At 37.1% G+C, this 27110-nt stretch overlaps 1 protein-coding gene across 2 annotated transcripts in view; it reads left to right on the top strand.

Annotated features, from left to right (window-relative positions):
* DENND1B (DENN domain containing 1B) overlaps positions 1-27110 on the top strand; it is a 209780-nt gene that overhangs the window by 38487 nt on the left and 144183 nt on the right. For both annotated transcript variants that reach the window (XM_088153197.1, XM_088153196.1), the window contains exon 3: positions 11000-11043. In XM_088153197.1, coding sequence (XP_088009323.1) covers positions 11000-11043 — 44 coding nt within the window. The remainder of the gene's footprint in view (positions 1-10999; positions 11044-27110) is intronic.

Raw genomic sequence — 27110 nt, 5'->3', positions numbered from 1 at the left:
TTTCTGAACAAACTCTCTTGAAAGCTGTTAGCCAGCATTTTTCCTTTTTTGAAACGTGGAAATGTAAATAAAATATAGTTAACAGTGAAAGAATGAATGTCGCCGTTTATTTCTTTTAATAGAACTGACTAGAATGTTCACAAATCCATGTATTATGTAATATAGTATTTTTATAGTGATACATTAGGTGTTGTGAGAATATTGTTTGCCTGTCTTGTCTTATTGCATGATTTTCCTTTTAGGAATTAAATTCCACTTTTCTCCTTTAAAAATACATATCTATGAATATTATTTACTCTTTTGTTTCACTTAATTTTGCAAATAATTGTTGCATTATTTATTTATTAGGTTTTATCCCCTCCAAATCTATCCAACTTGTGGCAGCTTACAAATATAATAAAAATACAATACAAAAATCCAATGAGTAATCAAAAGAAATATATTACCTATCTCCTAGGCATCACAACTTAAATGGCCTTTATAAGAATTTGGTCGTCAGTTTTTTGCAGAAGGTGGTCAGGTAGGAGCCCGATCATAAAAGAATAGTGTTTGACAGGCCCGATTGTTAACTCAAGTAGATGAGCTGGGAATCCTTTTCTCAAAATCCTTCATTTTGTAGGCAGGCTAAAAGCATGGTGTGTTCAATTTCATCTTTCTGTGCAATGAACTTTTACCAGATTAAGGTTTTTGTTTTATGGCATAAGTAATGGCATTGCAGCAAAAAAATACTTTCTTTTCATGTTCCCAGGAAGCTGAAAATGGCTTTCTACCCATTGAAATGCTCTAATACAATTTTTGGCAAAAGGGATTTGCTGCCCAGGGTGAAAAAATGATGCTCAGACTTTTTTTACAACAGCAGAAAAGATACAAGGTAACAATATTTCAGTAGTTAGCATTGCTAGTCAAATTAGAAAAGAGAAATAACATCAACCTTTCATGATTTTTAGTAGGGGTGGGAAACTTATTTGACTGTATACTCATTTTAGAACAAATAGAAACTTTTATAAAGTGATTTCAGCAATATTTAAGAAAATGTTACGGGGAGAAGAGGTAAATTCTTGTCTCCATGGTAGTAATCCCTTTGAAAATTCCCACCAAACTGTACTCCGGGTAGAATGGGAAAAACTCATGTTTCTCACTAGCTACTAGGAGAACCATTGTATGCTGTATTGGTGAGGACCATTTTAAAAAGATTTTGCTACACTTGTGTGGCATTCAACCTGCTTGGAAGTTCCAGAAGTACCATGATCCATGTGAAAGAATGTTGAGAGTTTTAATTTAGCTACATCTAGAGGACTATGGGATCCATACAGGTAGCCCTTCACTTATGACAGCAGTTGGGACTGGAAATTCCATTGCTAAGCAATGCAGTCGTAAAGCACCCGCATCGCTTAGTGATGTGAATCCCTGCAGTCCTGATTGCTGTTGTTAACTGAATCCCACAGTTGTTAGGTGAGGCAACTTCCTGCTGGCTTCCCAAAGCCAAAGTTATTGGGGAAGCTAACAGGAAGTTGCAAGTTGCAGGCCAGGAGGCAGGTAAGTGGCTACTCCTGGATGGGAAAGAAGTGAAAGGGTGCTTGGGAGTGTGGGGGAGGGTTGGGGAGGATGTGGATGGGTGTGAGAGGGTGCGCAAGGGGTGCTGCTCAGGGAGGGTGTGATGGGGTGTGCTAGAGGTGCTGAGTGGGTTGGGGAGGATGCATGGTGTGTGAGGGGTGCCGCGTGGGTTGGGGAGGGGGTATGAGGGTACGCGGGGCCAAGAGGGTGTGAAGGGGTGCACAAGAGGTGTTGTGCGGGTTGGGGAGCATGCACAAGATCGCCCAAGAGGTGCTGCACAGGTTGGGGAGGGTACGAAGTGGTGTGTGAGAAGTGCCACATGGGTTGGGGAGGTTGTGTGGGGTTGCATGCAGGAGTGCAAGGAGGTATGCAAAAGAGGTACGTCAAGGGTCGGGGAGGGTGCATGGGGGTGCACAAGTAGCCAGCATGGTGCAAGTGAAGAGGGACTGTAGGTGGGGGAGACTTACCCCAGCAACTTGCAACCGTCCTGCTAGCTTTCCATTTGAGTTTCTGGGGAAGCTGGCAGGGAAGGTTGCAAATGGTGATCATGTGATCGTAGGGTACTTGGCAACTGGTTGTAAGTGCAAACAGGTTGCCAAGTGCCCATATTGCAATCACATGACTGCAGAGGTGCTGGGATGGCCAGAATTCCGAGGACTGGTCATAATCATTATTCGTTCACTGCCATTGTAACTTTGAGTGATCACTGAATGAATGATCATAAGTTGAGGACTACCTGTATTCTAATTTTAATTAATTAATTTAAATTTAATTAAATCTTTTAATTATCAGATAAGCTTTTCTTTTTCTTCCAAACAGGGTAGAGTTTTCTCATTTTTTTCTTATTGAGGTTCTCTGTTTCTTGAACAATATATTCAGCATAATTAAGTTATTTAGTATAACTCATGAACACAAACATATATGTATACTTCTTTGGCCAGAGAATTCTTTTAATAGGCTTCAGAGTAAGTTATAAGAGTAAAATTCTTTTTGTTCTTTATGCAAACATGCATATTCTCTGTGATTTGCATGAAAGTATGCTTTCAAGTATCTATAAAACTAATGTGGAGATTTACATATTGTCTTTAATCTGATAACATTTTAAATGTCATACAGCAAATATTTCTCTACCAAATTATCACTCTTTTCATTAAGCTTCTCTGTTTTGAACTATTCTTTCTTTTGATTATGTTGGGTGCTTAGCAAATATTGCTTGCTTTCTCTTGCTTGCCTGTGCTGGGATCTAGTCAACTCCTTAAAGCTTTTATCCTCTAGAGATAGGATTCTAACATCCCCCCTAATCTTGGATGTGTCTGATACAAATAAGCCTAGCTTCTAATATATACCTATCATGTGAAATACATGAAATGGTGAGAACACTTTAATTTGAAGTGCAGGAATTTTCAAAGCTACAAGAGTTCATTCATTTTAATAAATATGGTTAATATCATAATATTGTCTTTTAAAAGACAATAACTTGTACCATAGTTATTTTCTTCATTTGTCTTCTCTGAAACTAGAAAGTAGTACAGGTAGTCCTCAGTTTACAATGGCAATTGGGACCAGGATTTATGTCGCTAAGTGATGTGATTGCAAAGCATGATGTCACATGACTGCCTTGCATAGTAACTGAAATCCCGGCAGTCCTGGTTGCTGTTGTAACCCCAGGACAATGCGGGTCATTAAGTGAGGCTGGCAGGTGAGAGCTACAGGCCGGGGGCGAGTGCTGCAGGTGGGCACTAGGAAGTGCAGGGCTTGCCACAGTGCGGGGCTTGATGCGGCACTTTCAGCAGTGTTAGTTTGCCGCTGGTGTCCCCAGGCCCCTACTTCAGGCCCAGGGCTATCTAGAGTGCCGCCTCAAGCATCACACTGTGGGAAGCCTCAAGCCCCATCAGTGCCGGCCTGCCTCAAGCCCCAGCATCGGCTTCGAGTCCCAGCAGCAGTGGCTGGCTTTAAGCCCCAGGGCTGGCTTCAAGCCCTGGCAGTGCCGGCTAATCTCAAGACTCAGCACCATGGCAAGCACCACGCCGCAGGAAACCCCGCATCTCTTCAAGCCCAGCACTCCCTATCACCTGCCCATGGCACCTGCCGCCCTGCATGTAGCTCTTACCTGCTGGCCTGCTTGCCTGGGACTCCTGCCTCTTCCCAGGCAAAGAAGACAAGGTCAGCTGGGGGGAGTGGCAGGGAGGCTGGTTGTAAATGCAGGCAGGCCCAAATTTTTATCATGTGACCACAGGGACACTGTGAAGGTTGGAACTGTAAGGACTGGTCATAAGTCTATTTTTTCAGCGCTGTCATAACTTTGAATGATCACTGAATGAATGGACATAACTTAAGGACTACCTGTAAATTTTCTGATTATGAAGCAGGCAAAATACCGAGCCATCCTGTTCTTACATACAAAACACTGTTATTTGATGCTATAATACAAAATACAAAATTCTATAGGTTATGTGATGAAACACTAAATGGAAAATATATGCTTTCTAATTATTATCATTTTCCCAAATTCATTTTCTCAAAATGTTTATATTTTGAGAAAATGCTAGGTGTTTTTTAAAACTATTAATGGCAAAAGGCATCGAATGTAACTTCTGTGCTACTTGTTGCTCAAGTTATTTTGTGCAAATGATTTTTTCCCATAATCAGAGGATATCTTACAAATGTCACTCAGCCATGGAAACCTCAAAGTGGATTTATGATAAATAAGTAACTGCAACATATGTGTATTTTTCCCTCCTTTCTTTTTCAGCATTTAAGTAGCACTGTTTAAATGTTCTGTCTTTTTTTGTATGCTTGATTGTTTGTCTCCTTGGTAGTTCCTTGATTAGAGTATTATATTCTGCTTGAATTAGGACAAACAATCAAGCAGCAAACAATACCCTAATCAAGGAACTACCAAGGAGAAAAGACAAACAATCAAGCAGCAAACAATACCTTAATCAAGGAACTACCAAGGAGAAAACCACACCCCAGCAACATTGGCAGGGCAAGCTACTGTATATAAAGAGGGAGCAAACTCCACACTCACTAGCATTGATGATGTTATCTAGTCAGGTAATGAAATGTCTGCAATCAAACAACCAAGCTCAGAGAGCACCAAGGATTCCAGTGAGCAAATTTAGATAACAGTAATGTTTTCAAGATACGTTTTCTAATAAAAAAGTATTTTCTTTGAAATGTCTCTTGAATTGATTTATAATAATAGCTTTGTACTATGAATGACTTCCCCTCTTTTGTTGGTCACAGCTGAAACTTCTTTTTAAATAAACCACACACAATTTTGTATCCTTTGTCTCCAGTTCAACATTGGTATTTAAATGATATAAGTATTTTACATCTAGATTTAAGTAAGTATTTTACATCTAGATTTAAATATGGAAGATAGTCATATCATATATTAATATATTAAAATTACCATAATAGAAAAGTCATTCCTATGTCTTCAGAAGAAATTAGGACAGATACGATAATATTCTCAGAGACTTGGATCCAGTCTCTTCCTTAAGTGAGAGCAACAGACTTCTATGTAGACGAGAGGGACCATTTTTTCACCTGGTGCCAATTTCTACTGCTTTTGACAGGCCTTTTCAGAGGGCATATATTACTGAATGGCCTGATTGCATGTGTATACTTGAGTCCTGCAGAAAGAGGGATCTGAATAACAGTGATGCGCAGGTACAACCATTGCTATATAAAACTAGATTCAATCCAGTTTTCATGATATTTATGGTATAAGCCATTCTTGTAAATAGATGGTGGTTTCCTCATGGTAAATTGAAAATTGAAATTAGAATGTAAGATCTTCAGTTAAAAGATGGGCATGACTAGAATCAAGATATTGCTAATAATTTTGAGCTGTAACTAAATATTAGGTTAAAGAAAGGAAGCTAAAAAAAGATGCATAGTGTATTTATTATCTATGGCGACTGTGCTTTCTGCTAGTTATCCTTGCCATCTCATCCATAAAATCAGCATAACATCAACCCAACGTTGCTCAGTCAGATGGGTATCAGTTGTTCCAGGAAAAATAAATTCAGCATTTGCCAGTCTCAAGAGAAACTGCTTAGTTGCACAATAGTATAAATCTTCTGCTTTGTATCTTCTTTCTAACAGTTGTAGAACTGGCTAAAAAAGAGAATAAATGTAATCTCAGATATAAACAAATGCAAAATATTGAGTTCATCAGTAGCGTTGATAATTACCATAAACTGGTCTGCTCCATGAAATGTGTAATTATTTTAAGTATCGGTCACAGTAGCCAAGTACTTCCTCCATTTTCTCATTGAAAATATGGCTACTTCTTGTCTCATAATATAGCAATTACAATACAGTGATCATTGCCTGGGCTTCCCCTTTCATATACTTAATGCAAAATGCAAGTATTTACTGTTAATAATCTGACTTGCACTCAATTTGAAGTAATTATTTATTTTATTCTATTAAACAGAAGAAAAAGTATACATACATACATTAATATGAACAATGTTGTATAACCTCTACATTAATCTTCATGGTAATAATAATAAAGAAAAGAGATAAAAGAAATAAATAGAAAAGTGTTGTAAATCTTTTTTTAAAAAAAAATCTGATATACTCTGAATTTTTTTTGTCCTTTTATTGAAAAAATAAAATTGTTGACAGTGCTCATCAAAAATCTCTTGTTGTAAAGTAGGTGTAGATTTCTCATGCCAATGTTGTATAATAATTTTGCCAGCTCCCATGTATGAAAAATCCATAATTCTGGATGTTGTGGTAGATTACAAATACTAGAGATAAATCAAGGAGAACATATACCTTTTTAACACATACCAGTTCATCCAGTTAAAATAATCTAAATTAGTTCAAGATTTTTGTAAATCTGTGGGGTACTATTGTATCTGAATAAAATTTATATAGTTCATAAGGAAAACAAGTAATTTTCTATTAAGAGATTTATTCTGGGAGATGGGTCTGAAACACTCTCTGATAATGCATAATTAATTATGGCTGAAGAATATCTGGTGAATGGAGTTGCAGAAATTTGGTGTGAAACTTTTAGATATTTCTTGGTGCTTTTGGGATTAGACCCCACCTGTCACATAGGATAAATTTGTGAGGATAGGTATAGTTTCAATTTACAGGTAGTCTGTAATGGGATGTGGGAAAGTCCTTGGGATACTGGGCAAAGAGATGCTGCCAAGGGAATGATTAGGTAAGAGACAGCATAGCCTGCAACTGGATAGTGGGCAGGGCAAGAAGCTCGGAAGAGACTGTCCCTAGTTTCTCAGGCTGTGAAGGAGACGGGGGAGGATTGTACTTTTGGACTTGAAAGGTTGATGTCAGCCTCCCAGGGTAAACCAGATAGGAATCACAACCAGATGAGCTAATTCTACTTTACTGTAAAGCCACATTGACAGAATCTTGCAAGTCTGAAAGTACAATCCTCCCCCCGTCTCCTTTACAGCCCAAGAAACTAGAGAGGGTCTCTTCTGAACCTCTTGCCATGCCCACTATCCAGTTGTGGCCCATGCTGTCTCTAACAATTTCCTTGGCAGCGTCTCTTTGCCCAGTCTCCCAAGGTCTTTCCCACACACCATTACATAGTCCTCGCTCACCATCCGCTCATTTAGTGACTATTTGAAGTTGCGACAGCGCTGAATGAGTCATGAGTGATACTTATGACCGGTCCTCTACATTTTGGCCATTGCAGTGCTTATGGTTATATGATTGCAATTCCGGCACTTGGCAACCAGCTTGCACTTACGACTATTGCAGTGTCCTGCTGTCATGTGATTGTCATTTGCAACCTTCCCTGCCGGGGTCCCAGAAGCAAAGTCAGTGGGGAAGCCAGCAGGGAAGGTTGCAAGTTGCTCTGGTATGTCTCCCCTGGCCTTCCTGTGCACTGTGTCACCTCCTTCCTTTGGCCTCCCTTTGCATGCACCATGCTGTGAGGTCCTTCCCTTGGCTTCCCTGTGCTCACACACACACACCCTCCTTCCCTTAGCTGCCACACTACAGCACCCCCTCCCCCAATTTGCATGGCTTGTGCTGGGCCTCCCAGAGCCTCCCCCACCCTCTGTGGCACCCTTATGCACCTTACTTGGGATTCCCACTGCTTCCTGCTTAATGATCTGTGCGCCTTGGGGTTACGACAGCAGTTGGGACTGGGATTGCTGTCATTAAGCAATGCAGTCACATGACATCATGCTTTACAACCACATCACTTAGCGATGGCAATCCTGGTCCCAATTGCCATCGTAATCTGAGAACTACCTGTATTATACTTTACTGTTACATTAGTAAGCTCCTGGGCATTTTTCAATCAAGATTGATTCCAAGTCTAGACCTGCTTTAGTTTTTTTTCAGCAGAAGTGCATTTTATACCTCCAGACTACTCTCTAGCCCCAATGACTTGGCTAAGACTTTGCATGCAAGCATATAAGAGGGCATTTATTTCCCCCCCCCCCGATTCTATTTTAACTACAGTAGTCAGACAAGTAGCTGGCAAGAATGTATTCTATGCTTCTTCACAGCTTTCCCTGAGTAAGAAGGTTCTATATAGGCATTTATGATGCTCCTTTTCTATATTTCATAATCCTTTTGTAATTTTTATGTGTGTTCTCTTAAAAAACTAATGTATCAGATTGGAACTTGAAAACTTTCTTACTTTTTATTAGACATTTTAAAGAAGACATATAAACAGACATTATCAAGAAAAAAGATAAATGGATAAAATACAAATGAATAAACTTGAAATAGAATTAAAATGTCATAGGGATTATAGTTTTCAAATATATCATTAGTTAATTATGAATAACTGAATATATTATACTGTATTGTTTTAAAAGATTAAAAGTTGCTATTGAACTTTAAGCTAAACATGAATATCAAGAACGATAGTCAACACAGTATCAATCTGTTGAATAAAATTATATGCTACTGTAAATTAAATCCATGGTATTAAAATATCCTGTAAAATTGAAATATGGACTATCCATAGAAAAAACCCCATTTTGGATCTGGTATAAATTCATCAATTGTCATAGTAAAAAAATGATTTTCAGTTTGAATTCAATCTTCTATCTGATTTTTTTTTTTTTTTTTTTAGAATTCATAGTTATTTTAGATACTGACTCCCATAACTTAGCCTTTTTTCCACTGAGGGGAATCAACCAGCCTTCCTTGCAGCAGTTAGCATATACAAAGCAAATTTAATATACTTTGAAGGAATATGTGGTTTTGTAATGTTCAGTAAAAACATTGCAGATTGAAATGGGAATTCATCTTTTAAGATTTGTTTCAAAGTAGCATTAAGTGCTTTCCAAAACTGTTGGACTTTAAAAGATTGCTGCCAAATAGGAATTAATGATCCAGTGAGAACTGGAGTAAGATACCAGTGGTAAAACATCTTACAGGTAGTCCTTGCTTAATGACCACTTGAGACTGGATTCTCGATCATTGAGCAAAGCAGTTGTTAAGTGAGATGCCCACGTGACTGCTTCACTCAATGACTGTAATCCAGGCACTCTTGGTTGCAGTTGTTAAGTGATCTCCTGGGTCGTTAAGTCAACTGAGCAAAAGAGCTGCCTGCTGAAGGATTTTAGCTCTGCGCAGAGCTGAAATCCTCCCGGCAGGCAACTCTTTGAAAGCGAAAGGGCTGCCTGCTGGAAGGTTTCAGCTCCACACGGAGGTGAAATCCTCCCAACAGGAAGTCCTTTCGCTCTCAAACATTCCTGCAGCGTGCTGAAGGGTTTCCCCTCCCCTCCGTGCACGGAGGGGGAATCCTTCATGGGGCTGCAGGAACGGAGCTGAAATCTTCAGGATTTGAGCTCTGTTCCTGCAGCCTGCATAAGGATTTCAGCTCCCCTCTGTCCCCTCCATTTGCAACCTTTCCTGCTGGCTTCCCCATTGACTTTCTGGGGAAGTTGTCAGAGAAGATTGCAAATGGTGATCACGTGATCGTGGGGCACTTGGCAACCAGTTATAAGCACAAGTCAGTTCCCAAGCGCCTGAAATGCAGTCACGTGACTGTGGGGGGGGGCACGTGATGTTTTATGACAGCTGGAAGTGCTTAACGGGCTGTAAAGCACACTTTCCGAGGCTGTCGTAACTTTAAATGGTCATTAAATGACCGGTGGTAAGTTGAGGAGTATCTGTATATCAATTTTCTCTAAGTATAATATGTGGAATAAATTTAATACTCATTTTCCATTGAAATTCCCATTGTTGTATATCTATTGCTGCATTCAAATAATAGTTGCCTGGTTATTGCATATGTACTGTGACATGAATATGTAATGTGCATGTAATACTTGTAGAGTTCTTTTGGCTTTCTGTTCCTTACAAATAATATGGAATAAAAGAATATAATATTTTTCTTCCAACTTGGTTTATAATGAAAAGGATCAATTTTCTTACCAATTTTCTGACTAAATATTTATTAAAAGTTAATGGCGTTGTAAGCAGGTAGATAAAATTACTATGAGGGCCTCTATAATCTACAGGGCCTAGCTGTCTTTTAGATATAATTGAATATACGTATGTTTCAGATGTATATAAAAATGATACGATGTAGTAGTAAATGTATAAAAATGAGTAAGGTGTAATCACAAACTCTTTGTACGCTATCATGTCATATAATAATGCCTCTTACCACACAGTGCTCCTCAACACTTAATTGGCTCCAGTATCTCCAAATACAACGAAGCAATGCAGGAATAAAAGAAATATAGAAGGGGGGAAGGGGAGAGGTGTACCTGACTTTGAAAATCTTATAATGTGTAATACTGAACATTTGTTAGGCGCAATTTATAAATTACTAGTAAAATATGAGTCAGAATCCAAACATCCATGTGACACATAAATCTGAAAGATTGTATGGTTAAATGGATGCAGTATTTGAATCTACTTAGAGATGAAACAGTGGGAGTTTCGGTGGAAGAATCAGGGACAAAAGCAAATATATGCATGCATGAATCAGTGCCATGATGCAATTATTGATATGTTGTTGTTGTTTTTTTTACAATCTTATTCTCTCTTTGTAAATCCCAAATGTTGCAGAAGGTAGAGGATAGAAAGAAAATAGCAGGTCATTGAAGAGAATAAAGCAGTGCTTAACTTATAACATTAGGAAATAGCTCATTTCCTCCTAATTCTAACTCCCTTTTATAAATTGAACAGTTGGGTAATTAATTTAAACAACATTGAAAGAACTATACAGTTAAAAAGCACTGGGTAAAATCAGCATAGAATAGCCTACTGATCTGTTAACAAATATGCAAATATAATTATAAATATGATTTTTATGAACATATTTTGAATACTTTAGTATTTTCTTTTTAGACACATTTTTGTATCTCTCTGTGAGCCTGAAGCAACATTGCCCCTCTTTAATATTAATGTACTCTACTATAAGATGCTGCTTCTTTGCCTCTGATTAATGCTGCCTGTCAATTATTTACAGATCCTGTGGTTTTGTGGAAGTTCCCGGAGGACTTTGGAGACCAGGTTAGACATGTGAGATTGATCCTTTTAAAATGACAGAGTAGTAAATGTAATAACAACAATAATAATATCAACATCACTTCCCTCCCTGCAGCAGCTTTCCTACTGAGCTGGAGAAAGGCAGATGGTTGGGGATAGCAGTAAGAGAATTTTCACCAGCTGATTTGATTATTAGAATTTGTTTGTGGCATAAAACATTGCACAGGATATTAGTTGCTTTCATGGCCTTCTTATGTTAATATTTTAATATGGGTGGATGTACATCTTTGATGGATTCTTTTTCCTACTACAGTTGTGAATAAGCTTCCTGTGAAATATATCAGCATAATTATGATTGATATACAAGATTAAAATTGTCACCAGGTGCATAACAGCAATAAGCTCAAATGGTGATTTTAGACATATTTGTTCACATAACCTGCTGTCAATACTGATAAATCACATTGGTTATGTATGTTTCATGATAGCTAATACCATTGGTGATATAAAGAAATGTCATACTCTGATGCTACAGTGTCAGTTTGTCTTACACCTAAAGCCAAACAGGTGGAGCTAAATATTAATGGCTTTGAATGTCATTTTTGGTAGAAATCTGTAGTATCAATTCAATGCATAAAATAACTGTAGTTATCAGAGGTGTACAGTCTGAGTTCTGAGGACACATAGTTTCAGAGTCCCTTCAAAAGTTACTACCATTTTATAGTACTTAGTTTGACAGAAGGGGAAAATTATTAAATACACACGGAATAATCACATTACTTGCATTGGACTCAGTTCAATGTATGAATTAATACTGGATTTAATAGATGTAATATAAATTAAAATTTTTATTTTACCCTGGCCTCACCTGCTTTTTTATTTTTAACCCTGAGTCCTGCCTACTTTTTTTGATGGATAGTCTATAATAAGACCTCAGTCTGATAAAAGTTGCCTGTTCCTGGTACACGTTGTTTTTAAAAATCCATGCTACCAAGTTATGACAAATTTTTATTTAATTCATTTGACTTCTTTAAAAAGCAAAACAAAATTGTAATTGATCTTTCATTAGTTCAAGAATATTTTTCAGTTTTGCTTTGAAAAATGTCAGATACTTGCAGAACAATAAGGTAGATATAAACAGCAGTTTGAATTCTGTTTTTAATTGTTTTTATTATGGGGATTTATATAAGAACTATGTTTGCCAATGCAGTTTACATCTCAGCATTTGTTGTGCTCTTGTACTAAGCACTGTTGTGCAAATGTGAGTTCCATTAAAATGAACAACACCAATTGCTAATATCAACAGTGAGTGTTCATAATAGCACAGAAAAATTTTCATTCTGGGGTTGTTGTTTTTATCGCAACAATTTTTCACAGAATAATAGGAGTTGAACTCTGTTCTAGCAGGCAGGAACTTCATTTGCAGATAGGTTGGGAATTAAGTTAATTTACCTTCGACTGAGAGCAATGTTTGTTACATTTTAGCCTGGCTATACTCACATATATTCATATACTAACAGTATATGTGTGTATGTGTGTGTGTACATATGTATGTATGTATGTATGTATTTATATTTCAAATTTAGATACCGCCCATCTCACAAAAAGTGACTCTGGGTGGTTCGCAATAAAACTCTGGGCGGTTCACAATAAAATATATATACTATGTCCAACGACTGTATTATATCATTCACTTGCCTTACCAGTTGCAATTCATATTTTAATTTGCTTTTACTGTGTTAATTAGGAACTGAGATTGATTTCCCTTTGAAGCTCTATAGATGCAGTTCCTGAAAACAAAAAGCAAAAAAACACAGGGGTTGCTTTTTCATAGAGTTTCTTGGGAGAAGGAGAGAAAAGGAGATTAATCTCTTCCTACCTACTCCCATCATTCTGATCAAGGTAGACGGCCTTCTGCTGCCTACCACATAACCAGTTGCTGATCAACTGAGTGATGAGGAAAAGTGGACATAGATCTCTACACAAAGAGAAGATGAAATATGAAGAGACCTTGTAGTTGACCATTTATGATGCAGAATATATAATGTGAGAGAACAGTCAGATTAAATAAATGCACATTATAATTTTTGAAATAAATGAACTTTATGCAGTATTTTTTCTTAATTATACCTGCTTGTTTTCAATTTTCTTGAAAGTGGCAGACCCTGTATTTCTGTAATAAATTTAAATGTGTATTCTTCCTGATTCTTGGGTTGTTGGATACCAGTAGCCCTGCTGTTTAGTAGATTTCTGATTTCCTCAAGAGAAACTAATCGATGGTTATTTATATCTATATAATGCATGTCCAGTATTTTTTGTATTTTAATAATTATAAATAGGTATCTTTGCTTTATCCTTGTGGTAATCTCAGATTGATATAATACATCTTCCTTTTTTATTTTTACATCAAATATTTGATATAATACCCTGGTTTGACTCTCGTTGACATACTTTTGGTCAAAATATCATCCTTAAGATCAAAATAGTGAGTATAGTGCATTCCAATATTCCTCTATAGAAGCAGCTTGATTTTCAAAAGTTTATTCTTTTGGCCCTGGATTTGAAGTTCTTTTTTCTGAATAGCTAGGTTAAAAGCTTAAAGTGCATGTTCATTGCCCCCCTTTCTTTCTTCCTCCTACGCCATGAGTAGGCAAGGAACTATACAGTCAGTATTATTATTATTATTATTATTATTATTATTATTATTATTATTATTACATTCAATTTATTGTCCACCCATCTTCCCCCAATGGGGAACTCTGGGCGGCTCACAAAGTACATATAATACAATTATACAATTAATTACGCTGTGGGACCGGCAGGGTTGCTAGGGGGTCATCCGGGCTTTTCCTCCTCTGTAGATCTTCCTCGCCGCTTGCCGCTCATGCCGGCTGCATTCGGAGTTCAGCCAGCACTGGTATTTTGCTTCCCTGCGCAGCACCGCCGGTTCCTCCCATCTAAACGGGAGTCCCCATTTATCTACTCGCAGATGGATGTTGGATCATTGTTCAGTAATGCCCTATTTGCTCTTTCATGGCTTTCAGATGCACACAAATAGTAAGTTAAGCCACTTCCAAGCAGCATCTTTGGCATCCATTTTACTACTTGCTATTGCTCACTGCTGCCTGGAAGGATTTATTTGCCAGGTGAAGGAAAAGACCACCATTATTTGAATTAGGTTTAGTTGAGAAGGTACCCATTGTCAGTCCCTATTTTATAGCTGCTGTTCTAATACGCCATGTAACTAACTGAAGATAAAATAAGCACTGACATACCTCTCTCCCTGGCAAATCATAGTCAGACAATACATTATGATGTTCCCCACCACACACAAATCTGTTCATTTCTCCTCTGTCAGCCATTCTTGTCCCTGACCCCCAACCTGCTTCTTCTTTCTGATTATAAGTAAGTTTTTTTTCTTGTTTGTCCTACTGACTTAAATTTTAGTCAGTGTTCCTTCAGGAGTCTGTTTCTAAATCAAAGTAGTTTCTTCAATATGAAAAGAAAAACATATATACAGAGTGACTTTTCCATACTTATGTAATCCTCTGCTGCTCTCATTTTTATTACTGAGCACATGCTTAGGCCAGCTTTTCTATTCGGCGTGCAGAGTGCTCAGTCTTTTAATGATACAATAAACCCACTATACTTTCCTCCATCCTAGTTTTCAACAGTCCGATAAAATGAAGATGTCTTCCTTGCCAACTTAAAAAGGTAAAGACTCAGGTCGAACTTCAGTCCTGGTGACAGTATCAAATACGTGTATGACCCTGTAACACTACATCTCTAACAATACATCTGTGACATCATTATCTTGATAATAAATACAAAAGCAGTTCCCAGGATATGTATTTACCTGTTTTCAAGAAGTCTGTCCTGAAAATGAGATGATACTTTGTTGCTATATGGTCTAGGTAAACTTAATGATAAACTTAGCAATTGAATTTAGATAGGTATTTATACTTACATGGTTCTTTCTTTCTGTAAATGATTTTTTTTTGGGTTATATTAGTTCATTTTATTAATTAATTAATTTGTTTATTTATTTATATTTCTAATTTAGTCTCCGCCAAATTTTAATTACAATAAGATACATACTTTTTTCCTTTGCTATATAATCACTATTCAATGTAGAATTTTGTATTTCCCCATTTTTACAAATTATTATTATTATTATTATTATTTTATTTATTTATTTATTTATTTATTTGTTGTTGTTGTTGTTAGCCACCCAGAGTCACTGGTCTGACATGGGCAGCTATATAAATTGAATGAATGAATGAATGAATAATGAATGAATGAATGAATATTATTATTATTATTATTTAAATAGAAACATTTTTTGTCGTTGCCTTCTTCTGGGATGTTTTTGACTTCCCATCTTTACAGCCCTAGGATTTTTTGGTTGTCTCCCATCCAAGTTTGGGCTTGCGCAGTTTCTCCAGGGCTGATATCTAGAGCTGTTTCCTCCAATGTACAAGACAAGAACGTGTCCTGTGGTCACGTGATTGCCATTTGCATGCTTCACAGCTGGCTTCTGACAAGCAGAGTTAACAGAGAATCCGGCAGTAAAGTCACAAGCTGTGGTCACGTGATGGCTCACTTAACAACTGCGGGTGATTCGCTTAACAACCATGGCAGAAGTGAGGTTGTAAGTCTGTTGCAGTCATGTGATCTCACTTAATGACTGCATCAATTAGACGGAGTTGCCAATGCCAATTGTGGTTGTTAAGCAAGGACTGCCTGTAAGGAGACAACAGTAGTGTTTAGTTTACCTGTAATCTGCTTGGACAGGAAACTTCCTTTACCTCCTGTCATAGATTGTCCTTTGCCAACACAGTCAAAATTGCCAGACTTTCTGGAGGAAACAGGACAACTCTAGACCTGGTACTTCTGGTGAAGCATGGTGAAAAATATTCTGTGGCAGGAACAACCTTGTCTTCTTGAACTTATCTGCTATGTTAATGGATTTGGTTTGGACATAGTTGCTTTTCCAGGGGTCATTTGTCAAATTCGTCAAATTTATATGGCCACCCATCTCACAAACAAGTGACTCTGGGCGGCATACAACAAGGCTAAAGAACCATTATTATTATTATTATTATAGAACTTTAAAAACTATAAAAACTATAAAAACACAAGGCTAAAAAAGGAACAAATATTAGGCGAAGAGTGGATACGAATAATAATGGAGCCACCTCAGTTAATGCCTTAGGTCCACATGGAGCTACAAAGTTTATCAAGATGTAGAAATAGCAGATGAAGGATGAAACACACCTTGTGCCTTCAAAGAAAGAATTGAACCTACTGTGTTTTTGTAAAAAAAGGATGCAACAAATATCCATTTAAATGAAAAGGAAAAGAAAAGCAGGAAATCTGGGATAGGCAGGTGGGGAGAGAATGAAGGGTGAAGCAAAGATAATGAAATGTTACAGTAGGCATGAGAGGTGAAAGCAGGGAAGCAAGCATGGCACAATATATTTGTATACATGTTCCTGGAAGAGAACTAGAAATTAAGATGATAGACTTTGAGTTCTGGGCTGTGAATGAAAGAAAGGGAGAGCTATTAAGGACATAGATAAGCATGCCCCTTGAAGACTTCACCTATCCAAGTCGGTTGCTTGTCTTTCAAAGTTTTTCAGTTCGATTAAAACTTGAATTTCTTGACTGATATCTACCTCATGGTGGTAGTAATCCATGAATATTAAGCCGCTGTCTCTCTTCCAAAGTAAAAGTTAGGCCCTGCTGTTTTCAACATTGTTTAAAGCAGTGTTTAAGCCCTAAAAGCAGCTGATCCCCTTTCTCTTCTGGCAACCTTCCTTTTGCATGAAGTGTATCTTGTCTTTCATACACACAACCCATCCAGTCTGCAGTAGCGCCAACTGCGATTGGTGGGTTGATCATGCCAAAAGAGCTCAACCAACCAACAAAGTCTGGGTTCAAATTACTGCAGAAAGCGGCGTGCGGGCCTCTTCTGCTCTTTATACTGTCTCTGAGGCCAAAAGGAGGAGGAGGAGGAGGAGGAGGAGGAGGAGGAAGAGGAGGAACCAGCCTCTGAATAGGAACCAAGGCTCTTGGAATTACAGGATAAAAAATTGTTAAATAAACATTGTATAGCACTAGGTCTTTGGGGAGCAAAGTCCGTAGTGAATCCAGCAGATGCATTCTATGAGAACATGCAACACTTGTCCCCATCATTTGCTTATCTCACTATAGTTTGGAATCACCATACAGTGCTATTGCGTTCAGTGATGTGCTTATTATGGATGGCTATCCTTGTCTTGAACTTTGTGTTTAGCATGGGTGCTTCCTGAAAATTGGGTAGTTAGAAGGTGATATTTCACTGTGACAGAAATTTGAAATATGGGCCTTTCTTAGCTGAAAAGCATGATACATGCCCAGAACTATGCATTGCTTGTTCAAAGATCACAATCAATTATGGTTCAAACTCATGCCCTCTCACTTCTCTCTTAGCATGATTGTGAGAATATTAGAAACTTTCACTCCTGTTTTTGATTAACTGCAACAAAACCTAAACTTAGTTGGTTTCTGAAACTATTCAGTTTCATAATCCATGAATTGAAGGACATTTATTTCAAAGGAACTTTAGTTAAGAGGGAATGAAAAGGTAGAAGAATGAAGACTGAAGAAGCCCATTTTCCTCTTTGTTGGTTCTTTTTTTCTTCTTTTTTCTTCAACTGAATTATACTTAAATGGGGGAAAAAAATGACTACTCCAGAGAAATAACAATGGAATTACATGCGTTTTCTATCCTTAATGACTCTGAAAAGGCATGTAATTTTGTTTTAACTTTACAGATGAGGATCATAAACAACTGATATGATCTTATTTCAAGAACTGTAACACAAAACCTTGAAATGTTTCTATGATTAGACAATTGCCCTTAACATTTATTAAAATATGTACATGGCACTATGAAAATATCAGGAAGACACACAAATAACAGTTCTAAATGTGAACTATTTCTTATGTTTTTCATCATTAATTTACAGTTAATTATCAGTCCAGTTACTTTATATACACAGTTAAGGTCTGACTCTTGCTTTTGTCAGTAAATAAATATTTTGAAGACCTGAGGCCCTCCCTACCATTTGGTACCTAAAGAGTTTGAATCCTTTCACCCTGAGAGCATATTAGTATTGTTTGTACCTAAATGTTTTGTGTACTGCAAATATATAGTTGACACTGTAAAAAAGATGACTTTTCTCACATTTGGAGGGACAGGTGGCAAGTCCAAGCCTTGTTAGGATCATGGTTTCGTTTTACAGCATTTTCCATGAGTTTGAAATGTTGCATTTGATCAGCATATGGTATAGGCAAGCCTCATCTTGACCAAACTCTTTTGTTATCTTGTTATTGTTACAGGTCTTAATGACAGTTGTAAGCCACAGTTCTGGATGTAGGGGGTAGTCTACCCTGGGGAGAAGAGGGAGAAACAGCAGTGTGGATTATGGAAATATGAATTGATCTAAGAAACAGCTCTCTTGTAATAGAATGGGGCTCTAAGAAAGACAGGAGAAACTGGAGAAAAGACGATGGAATATGATGTGAAAATGATCATTTGAATGCTTTCCTTTTCATTACCAGCTGCTATGTTCTGGTGAAAAGGCATGCATTTGTATATCTTAAGGCTGGGTAAAAAAGGGCCAGATGAATAGAATTACTTGTTAGATATGTTTTCATTTTGAGCAAGATAAATTATGTGCATTTTAATAGACTGTATGCATATGTTACTCATTTTTATTGTACAGCTGTAATATTTGACACTGCTTAGTGAAAAACAAAAAATGCTTATTTTTTTTACCAAGTGTAATATTTAATTTAATTTTTGATATTGTACATTAACCCAAACAAATTGATTTCTGGATTTGGCCTCTATTCACTGCCTTATAAAAAAAAAGCTGATATAAAAAAAGGCTAACTATTTATTGATAGCTTTATGTTTAAAAATCAGTGCACTGGACAAAATAATTACTATTCAGTGATAGAGTAGTATCTTTAGAATTAGAATAGGTTGTTGAAGTCTCATTCAGAGCAGAGTCTTCAGAACTGATTCCTTAATTCTCCTCCAGCAAAAAGAGCAGCTTATACTCCCATAGTATTGTCAGTCTTCCTTCCTTTCTTCCTAGTATAGTTTTTCTGCTTGCTTCTTTCAGTTAGGTTGCCTTTACATCATGTAGTTTCTTAAGGAATTGTTTGCAAATATATACCTTATGCCTTGCTTATGAAAGTTGGATAAGGATATAACTTCTCTGATTCGTTGCTATAAGAGAAAACCACATTGCTAACAAATACTCTTGTTCGGGTGGCTAAATTATAGTTTAACATACATTACCAAGCTTTTGCCTTTCTTGTTCTCTCTCCTTCCCCAGTCATCTCTCTGCAATATTCAATATATTAGTATACATAGCTTCCCATCAATTTGGTTGTGTTTCTATGTTAAAAATGCCTTTAATTTACAGATATATTGCATACCTCAAGCAATATATTGCATATGTTGAAGGAATAATTTAAAGATTTTGAGATGCTGCTGTTTGACAAAATAGAAACTTGGTATCATGGAAAAGGGGGAATTGCTTAGATCTCAAAAAGGAAACTTTGTCACACATTTGTTAAATGTCAGTAAAGAATTGGAAGTACTCTGGCTGTTTTCATTAACTCTGCAGGTTCTAGGAGAAGAAATAGTGATTTGATTTTGTTTTTTCTTATCCTGTGTAAAAACTTGGAAATTGTTTTTTTCCTTGGGAAAAAGTGGTGTTTTTCTCAATTTTCTATTTTTATAGTTTTCTCCAAAATTGCAGATCTCAAAGCAGTTACAGTTTAGCTTGGTCCATATTTGTCTGAATTATGTGCAAACAATTTTAATGGTGTGCTGTTCATGTTATCTGGGACTCCCAGGCTCTGTTTCTGATATGATTCATTGAGCTAAATAGGATGCCAACATTTTTTCTTGATCCATAGGTTTTCCAAAAATGGAGATATGTTAAATACCACTTCTTAGAACTTGCATTGGCATCTGATCTTCACGTTAGCCTTTCTTTATTTACTGTTGTGTTTCACACATTGAAGAGGTAGTTTTTTAAACAATAGCTAATAGCTGCTTTTTTGCCTTGTAATGCTTATATAAATTGGGAGCAGACTGAAATTCATAAGATCTAGTATTTCATTCCATTGCTGAATCCACACTTATTTTAGTATTCACAACTTCCATATGGTGTTTCTAAAGCCCTGCAAAATGCATGCATTTGTATATCTTAAGGCTGGGGGGAAAAGGTGTTCCCTTCTGTCTCTGTTCTCCTATTTTCATGTAAAGATATGATGGTGTTATTGGATAAATAATTCATTTTTCTTACTATAGGCACCCTAAGCCCTACTAATTAGATTCTATACCAGTATGACTCACAGAAGGTGGTTTTGAATCTTGCTGTGTTTGCCGACCACAGGGTATAGTGAAATAGTTGCACATAACAACTTAAAATCAGGTGTGTGCTCATTGTTTGGATTCTGTTTTTTGCACGGCTCTCTGTGTTTTCAGTGTAGTCCTGCAACTATTTTTTCTGAGCTAGTTTTCAGTTAGTGTGTCTAGAAATCTTCCCTATATTTTTTTCCTTAAAATGTGATAAGAAAACTTAAACTTTGCTCCGGAGTAGGCTAATTTATAAAATACTGGTCTGCACTGTATAGCTATGTACAATGCTATATAACTGTTTGCTGCTGTTTGTAATAGGTAGCAGATTTAAAAGTGATAGTACAGGTTAAGTAAACTTTATTATGGTCTTTACCAGCATAATATGCATATGTACATAAAATTCTGTATAGTTCATAAGAAAAAGAAGGGTGACAGGATAAACAGTACAAGTTGTTACAAATATTTGTTTCCATATGATATGTGCCTGTAATTAGTCTTACATGATTGTAATTGTTAACTTGTGTCTTTCCTGCAGAGATTTATTAATACAACCTATAACTTTTTTAGTTTTTCCCAGTCAAGATTTGTTTTAAGTTCTTGTTTACATTAAGGCATCAGGAGGTAATTGTGGTTTATAGTTCTCTAATTATTTCTGACCTCCAGGTCTCGTCATCTAGTATGATTATGGAATTGGAGTTCTGGGATTGAGTTATATTTGGAGGTCTGAAGACTCACATTTTCATTTGGATCTCTGGGTTGTTCTTACTTTACCTATATATGAATTTTGGTTCTAATTGAAGGTGCTGGTTATTACCTCTAAAGCTCTATTATGATTTGGGTCCTCAGTATCTGTGAGACTGCCTGCTTTTGATAAAAACTCCTTTCCTTAATCATGCAAATGAAGAGGAGATACTGTGGATCCCCCACCACCAAAGTTAAAGAGTGGGAGCCCAGAAGCAGGTTTTCTCAATCATAGTTCCCTCAAACTGGAGCAGGTTACTTTCTTAGTATAATTTCAAACGTAAAAAACAATTGTTTTCCAGAGAGCTTTCAGAAAGGGGAGCAACAGTACATATGTTGGGTGAAATGGACAGGATTTGATTTGATTTGATTTGATTTATGTCGGTGTATCAGCAGACGTTTATTGTGTCTGGTAGCTGATTGGTAGCCAGAGCATTTACTTTCTACTGCTGTGATATGTGCATGGCCAAGTGCTGTATTAAGCAATCTGGCTGCTTCATTCCATGCCAGCTGCAGTTTCGAGACCTGGTATAAAGATAGTCACGCATAGAGCATATTATGGTAAAAAAATTCCTTTTGGTAGATGGGTAGCTATATAAATTTGTTTAATAAATAAATAAATAAAACAAACAAACAAACAAACAAACGTGAGGTTACCGATACATGGACAACAATCACCAGACTATACTGATCTAGGAAAAAATGAAGTGAAGTGGCTTGGGGGGCGGGGTTTCTAGAAGCAACTTACAAGTAGTTACTCAAACTTAGAAAAGACTTGCCTGATTTATTGATCTGAAAAATGGTGCATTGCATATGTACCTACATGTTGTGAACTGATTCTTTTGAAAGATTTTCATATCTGTAATAAACTGAACCTGGTAAAGGTTCAACTTTAGTGGCAATTATGACACTAGGAACACTCGCAAAGTAGAATTCATTCTGTATGAGGAAGTAATACCCTTTTTAAAATAGGTAGACTCCCAATTTAATATATCTTCCACAAGATCTCAGTCTTCTCAGAATTCAGCTCCAATGTATTCAGCTTCAATGTATTGTCTGCATCAATGCATTTATAGTAAGTACCAGTTTAGGCCATGCAGAGCCTCTCCTGATTCAGATGTTATGGAGAAATAGAGCTGTGTATTACTACTATATTGATGATGTCTCAGCCTCAAACTCCTAGCTTCATACAGAAGTTAAAGAGAATTTAATGTCCTGTATCCCATCATATAACTGTCCTGATGTCAAGGAAGTCACTCTATTTTATGAGATAGTTCCTTTAAGTAAGAATAGAACCACTGAACAGTGCCTCCAAGCCCTGTCTCACAGAGACATTTGAAGAAGTCTCCATGGTCAGTCAAATGCTGCTGAAAGATCAAGCAGAATGAACAGAGTTGTATTTCCTCTGTCTCTGTCCCATAGGAAATCATCCATCAGATTATCCAGTGCTGATTAATTCCAGAAAGCAGATCTGAACCCAGGCTGAAATGGATTACGTTTCTTCCTTAGGATTTTTTTTTTTTTAGCTCTAAGAAAAGTGGTGTCTCCAAAACCTTGCCTTCCAAACAGAGACATTTGTGGCGGAATAGTAGTTGTTATAAACCTCTCGATTAGACTAGGGTTCTTTCATGAGTATATTCATTATTGCCTCTTTTAAAGTCTGGTGGAACCACTCCATTGCACAAAGATAGATTTACCACTCTCTGGATTCATCCAATCATCCTTCCCTCATCTCCCCAGTTAACTTGATTTATGTAAGCTAAGATGGGTAAGGGACAAGACAGCAGGTTGCAGGCTGCCCAGCTACCAGCATCTTGTCCACATTGCCATGCATAACAAATACAAAACAAACCCATATAACTGAGCCAGACAATTATTTTATTTATTTATTTATTTATTTATTTATTTATTTATATTTCAAATTTGTCACCACCCATCTCATTGAAACAACTCTGGGCAGTTTACAAAATGGTTAAAAACAATTAAAATTACAATATGCAATGATCTTAAATAAATAGAAAATAAATCCAAGGATAGATGTAAAAATTGGCAGTCACTCGGGGAGCTTCATCAAGGTGCCAGTCACCCCCAGGAATGGGTAAGATTGTTGTCACCCCATGCAAACTGGCAGAACCAGGTCTTTAATCCTTTCTGGAAAGCCAGGAGGGTAGGAGCCTGCCGCATCTCTTGGGGGAGAATATTGCAAAGGGCAGGGGAGACAGCAGAGAAGGCTCTCTTCCTGGGCCCCACCAGCTGACATTCTCTTGCTGACGGAGTCCGCATCATGCCCTCTCTGCCTGACCAGGTGGGGCAGGTTGATGTGATGGGGGTGAGATGGTCCCTCGGGCAACTTGGACCCATGCCATATACGGCTTTAAAGATAATAACCAACACTTTGAATTGGGCCTGGAAGCAGACTGGGACCCAATGCAGCTCACGCAGTAAAGGATATGTGCTGTTCCTGGGACACTCAAGATTGTCCACGCAGCCACATTTTGAACCAGCTGTAGCTTCTGGATGCTCTTCAAGGGTAGCCCTATGTAGAGCTACAATGCACTGGACACCTTCGTTTGTGTCAAAAGCAGAGTGCAAATCTGTATGAAGATGAACAATTTTATTCTTGAAGTGCCTTGCAAATTTGTCACAGCAAGCTTCCAAGAACTTCAATATGGGATTATCTGGGGACAAGAAGCCACTCTTAACCATACTAAAGAGTCTGCTGGACGGCTACTCGAGAATGCAATGGAGGCTGTAAATTAAGTACTCCTTGCAGCCCTCCCTGTCATGCAGTAGGCATGATTATGTGCTCTCATGTGTGTTTGGTTAACTTGACAGTGGCTTTTACTAATTCTTTTTGCTAAATGAAATGTAAGTCACGCTGTTATTCTATGGATAACACTGTGACATTGCTTTCCTCCTTGTACTTATTTTTTATCTTTAAACTTATGACCTTTCCAGTTAGGTATAAAGCATTTAGAAGTAGTAATTCAGATTCTCCAAAGCTATCTTGAAATTGCTGAAGGAACTTTTGTTGCAGGTGCTTATTAAAAAGTGATATCCTTTACTAGACATGCCCACTGATAAACACTCCAAACTTAAAGGCAGCTGTCTCAGTTATATGAGGTTCCTGAAATTCAGTCAAATTCTTTTTCTTCCTTTAAACTCCTTCTTTATTCTTCCTAACAGCCTTTAGATAGCACCTCTCCTGCATGTGCTTAACTACTAGAAGTACTAATGTTAGTAATTTTGTTGACTTGATTTATGTCCTTCTTCCCCAATTCACTAGTTAAGTTGACATGAATTCAGATCAGGAATGAGAAGAGAAATAGAGAAGATGTCTAATGGAACTTTTTTAATCCTCATGTTTTTAAAATTAGTATTGACTTCGGACTGTTTAGTGTTCCACAGCAGTTTTTCGCTGGTTGGTCTGGATCCACTGCTGAATCTATAGCAAATGGATAATTTTTTTTTCATTAAACATTTCCCCTCATAGAATCAGATTGTGTCTTTTTCATTAATAATTGTTCTGTGCTCTGCTTCTGAACTGAATGCCATTGATTTGCCTCAGTGATTTGCCTCAGTGATTTTCAGCCCTCTCAAATAAAAGTTGGAGAAGACTTTCTAGAAGACTGTATTCTGAATTAGCTCTCTCCAGTCTGGTGCCTTCTAGCACTGATATTCTGGATGTTCCAGTATATAGGAAAGGGTGAGGTAGGAAAGCTTTTGCTGTTCACTCAGCACAGGTACATTGTTTTCATTTTTGTGCTTCAGAGTTTAGAGCTATTTTTCTTAGAACAAATTCAGAAAAATATGTTTTTGTTTACAGCATGAAACATTTATTTCATAGTAATCAATTCAGCTGTGAAACTTTAAAACTATTTCTAATAAGTAAAACATTGACTGATTTGTCTGACAGCTTTGTTCTTTAAGTATAGTTGAAAATTTTTCTGGTTGTAGGAAGGTTACAAAATGCCTTTATTTCTCTAATGTACATGAATTACACACATGATTCTGAGAACATCCTGAATGACCATGATGTAGCCCATATATATTAACCCCTAGACATCTTTCTTTTTTACTGATATCATTAGCAAGGAAAGACTATTTCAGTATCTCTTTACAGCACTAGGTATAGAAATTCTTTACCAGAATGTCAAATTGATCTGACTACTAGGCAAAGCATGCCTTAAGTATACGTTTAATGGTTTTTTATCCTTTGTAGAACCACAATCTGTCATAAAAGGTATTTCAGTGTTACACAAAGTCAACTTTAAAATGTGTAATAATACGTTCTACAAATACATTCCATAATTCAGTTTTTCAGTTGATTGCATATTACACGTTAAGAAACTTTCTGGACAGCATCTTAGTTTTCTTTATTTTAAAATCCGAGTAACACCTGTAATTAAGGCAGAGAACTGATCCTTACAAGCTAGGTAGCCTTCCATTTATTGATCTGGCTTATACTGTCAGGGGAGAAGCAGTCAACTGCTGAGTTGCTTTGTCACTGACATAAGCTGAGAGGATTTTTTTTCTCCTATACTGTTTATATACCAGTCTATAGACTTGCTGGCTGGTTGAATTTTAAAGAGTGCGGAGGTTTAAAGACTTGTCCCCTGAGGGATGATCCTGCCAGTTGGGAAGCGAGCTGAGGCCATATTTTGCAGAAGTGTGTGTGTGTGTGTGTGCGCGCGCACATACATGGATGGGGGAGGGATGGAAAGGAAAGTATTGAGTTCGTTTGCCCCTTAGTGTTGCAGAAAGGACTGATATATTTATTACAGTGAAATACAATAATATCTGTTTTTCCTCTTTTCCATGTGTTCTCATTTTTGGTGGAAGAGCAGAAATGTAGCAGGAATGTTACAAATGCCTGCAAATACAGTTCCCTAGAGATACAATTTTATGTGCTTACTAATCAATATTGTGAAGGAATATAGTTTGTGGTGGTTTGTTAAAGACAAACTTGTATTTATTACTGTGAAAGTCTGGAGTCTATAATACTAACATTGCCTGCTAGAAGGGAGGGGAAAATGCAGAATTCTCTACTGCAATAATCTAAATAAATTGAGTATCTTTTAAATATTATATTTATTACTTTGTCTTGTTTTCATGAGATTAGCATTAATTTGCCATGTCTGTCTAAGTAAATTGTGGGTATGTTTAACATCCCAATCTGATTTTAGTGATGATTCATAAAAGAGTGAATGGCAATCTTCCCTGAAAATTTAGTATATTGGAAGGTCCAAATAGTTATAGCATTGTCTCCCTGCACTTTCTCTTGTTTCCTTTTCTTTCTAGAGTGATTTTACAAATTTTTTGTATCTTTCACTGTGAGTTTATGCTGCATTTTTATCAGTGCAAGCTTTACATCTGATTTAGAGGCTGAAACCCAAGTTGGAAGGTTAGCCAAACATAGCTATGAAAGAATCTGCTCACAACAGATGTAACATGAAATTATAGCTATATAATAGTGGAAATTAAATTTTCCCAAGAATAACAGATTACGGCAATTAATGCAATGTATTTGAAATCCAGTAATAAGAAATGTATATTTTGCCTGATGTTGTTAATCAGAACCTAAGAACTAAGGACACAGGACATATGCCTGTGGTAGTGATTTTTTTCCAGCTATATTAGGACTCATAATACATGGGATGCATGCCAAGTTGTCTTACAGTCCTTTCTTCTATTGAAATTGGAAAACTCTTGATCAGGGTTTATAATTAAACTGCATCCAGTAAGAAAACAATGATTTGTTGAAACATTTCTGCCATACTGCATGGATTTGTGTTTCTCTAATATAACCGCCCATTTTCCTCCAAATTCCTCCCACTCACCCCCCTTATGAAGTAATCTGAATTTTATATAAGTAAGTGCAAGAAAATACAGGCATTCTTCTTTTCCTGTATGTTTTTCT

This window comes from Python bivittatus, unplaced genomic scaffold, assembly GCF_059951505.1.
Source record: "Python bivittatus isolate LINGU-HERP-01145 unplaced genomic scaffold, Pbiv_v1 ctg000700_np1212, whole genome shotgun sequence".
Classification (NCBI taxonomy): Eukaryota; Metazoa; Chordata; class Lepidosauria; order Squamata; family Pythonidae; genus Python; species Python bivittatus.
This window is presented reverse-complemented; position numbering and strand designations above follow the sequence as displayed.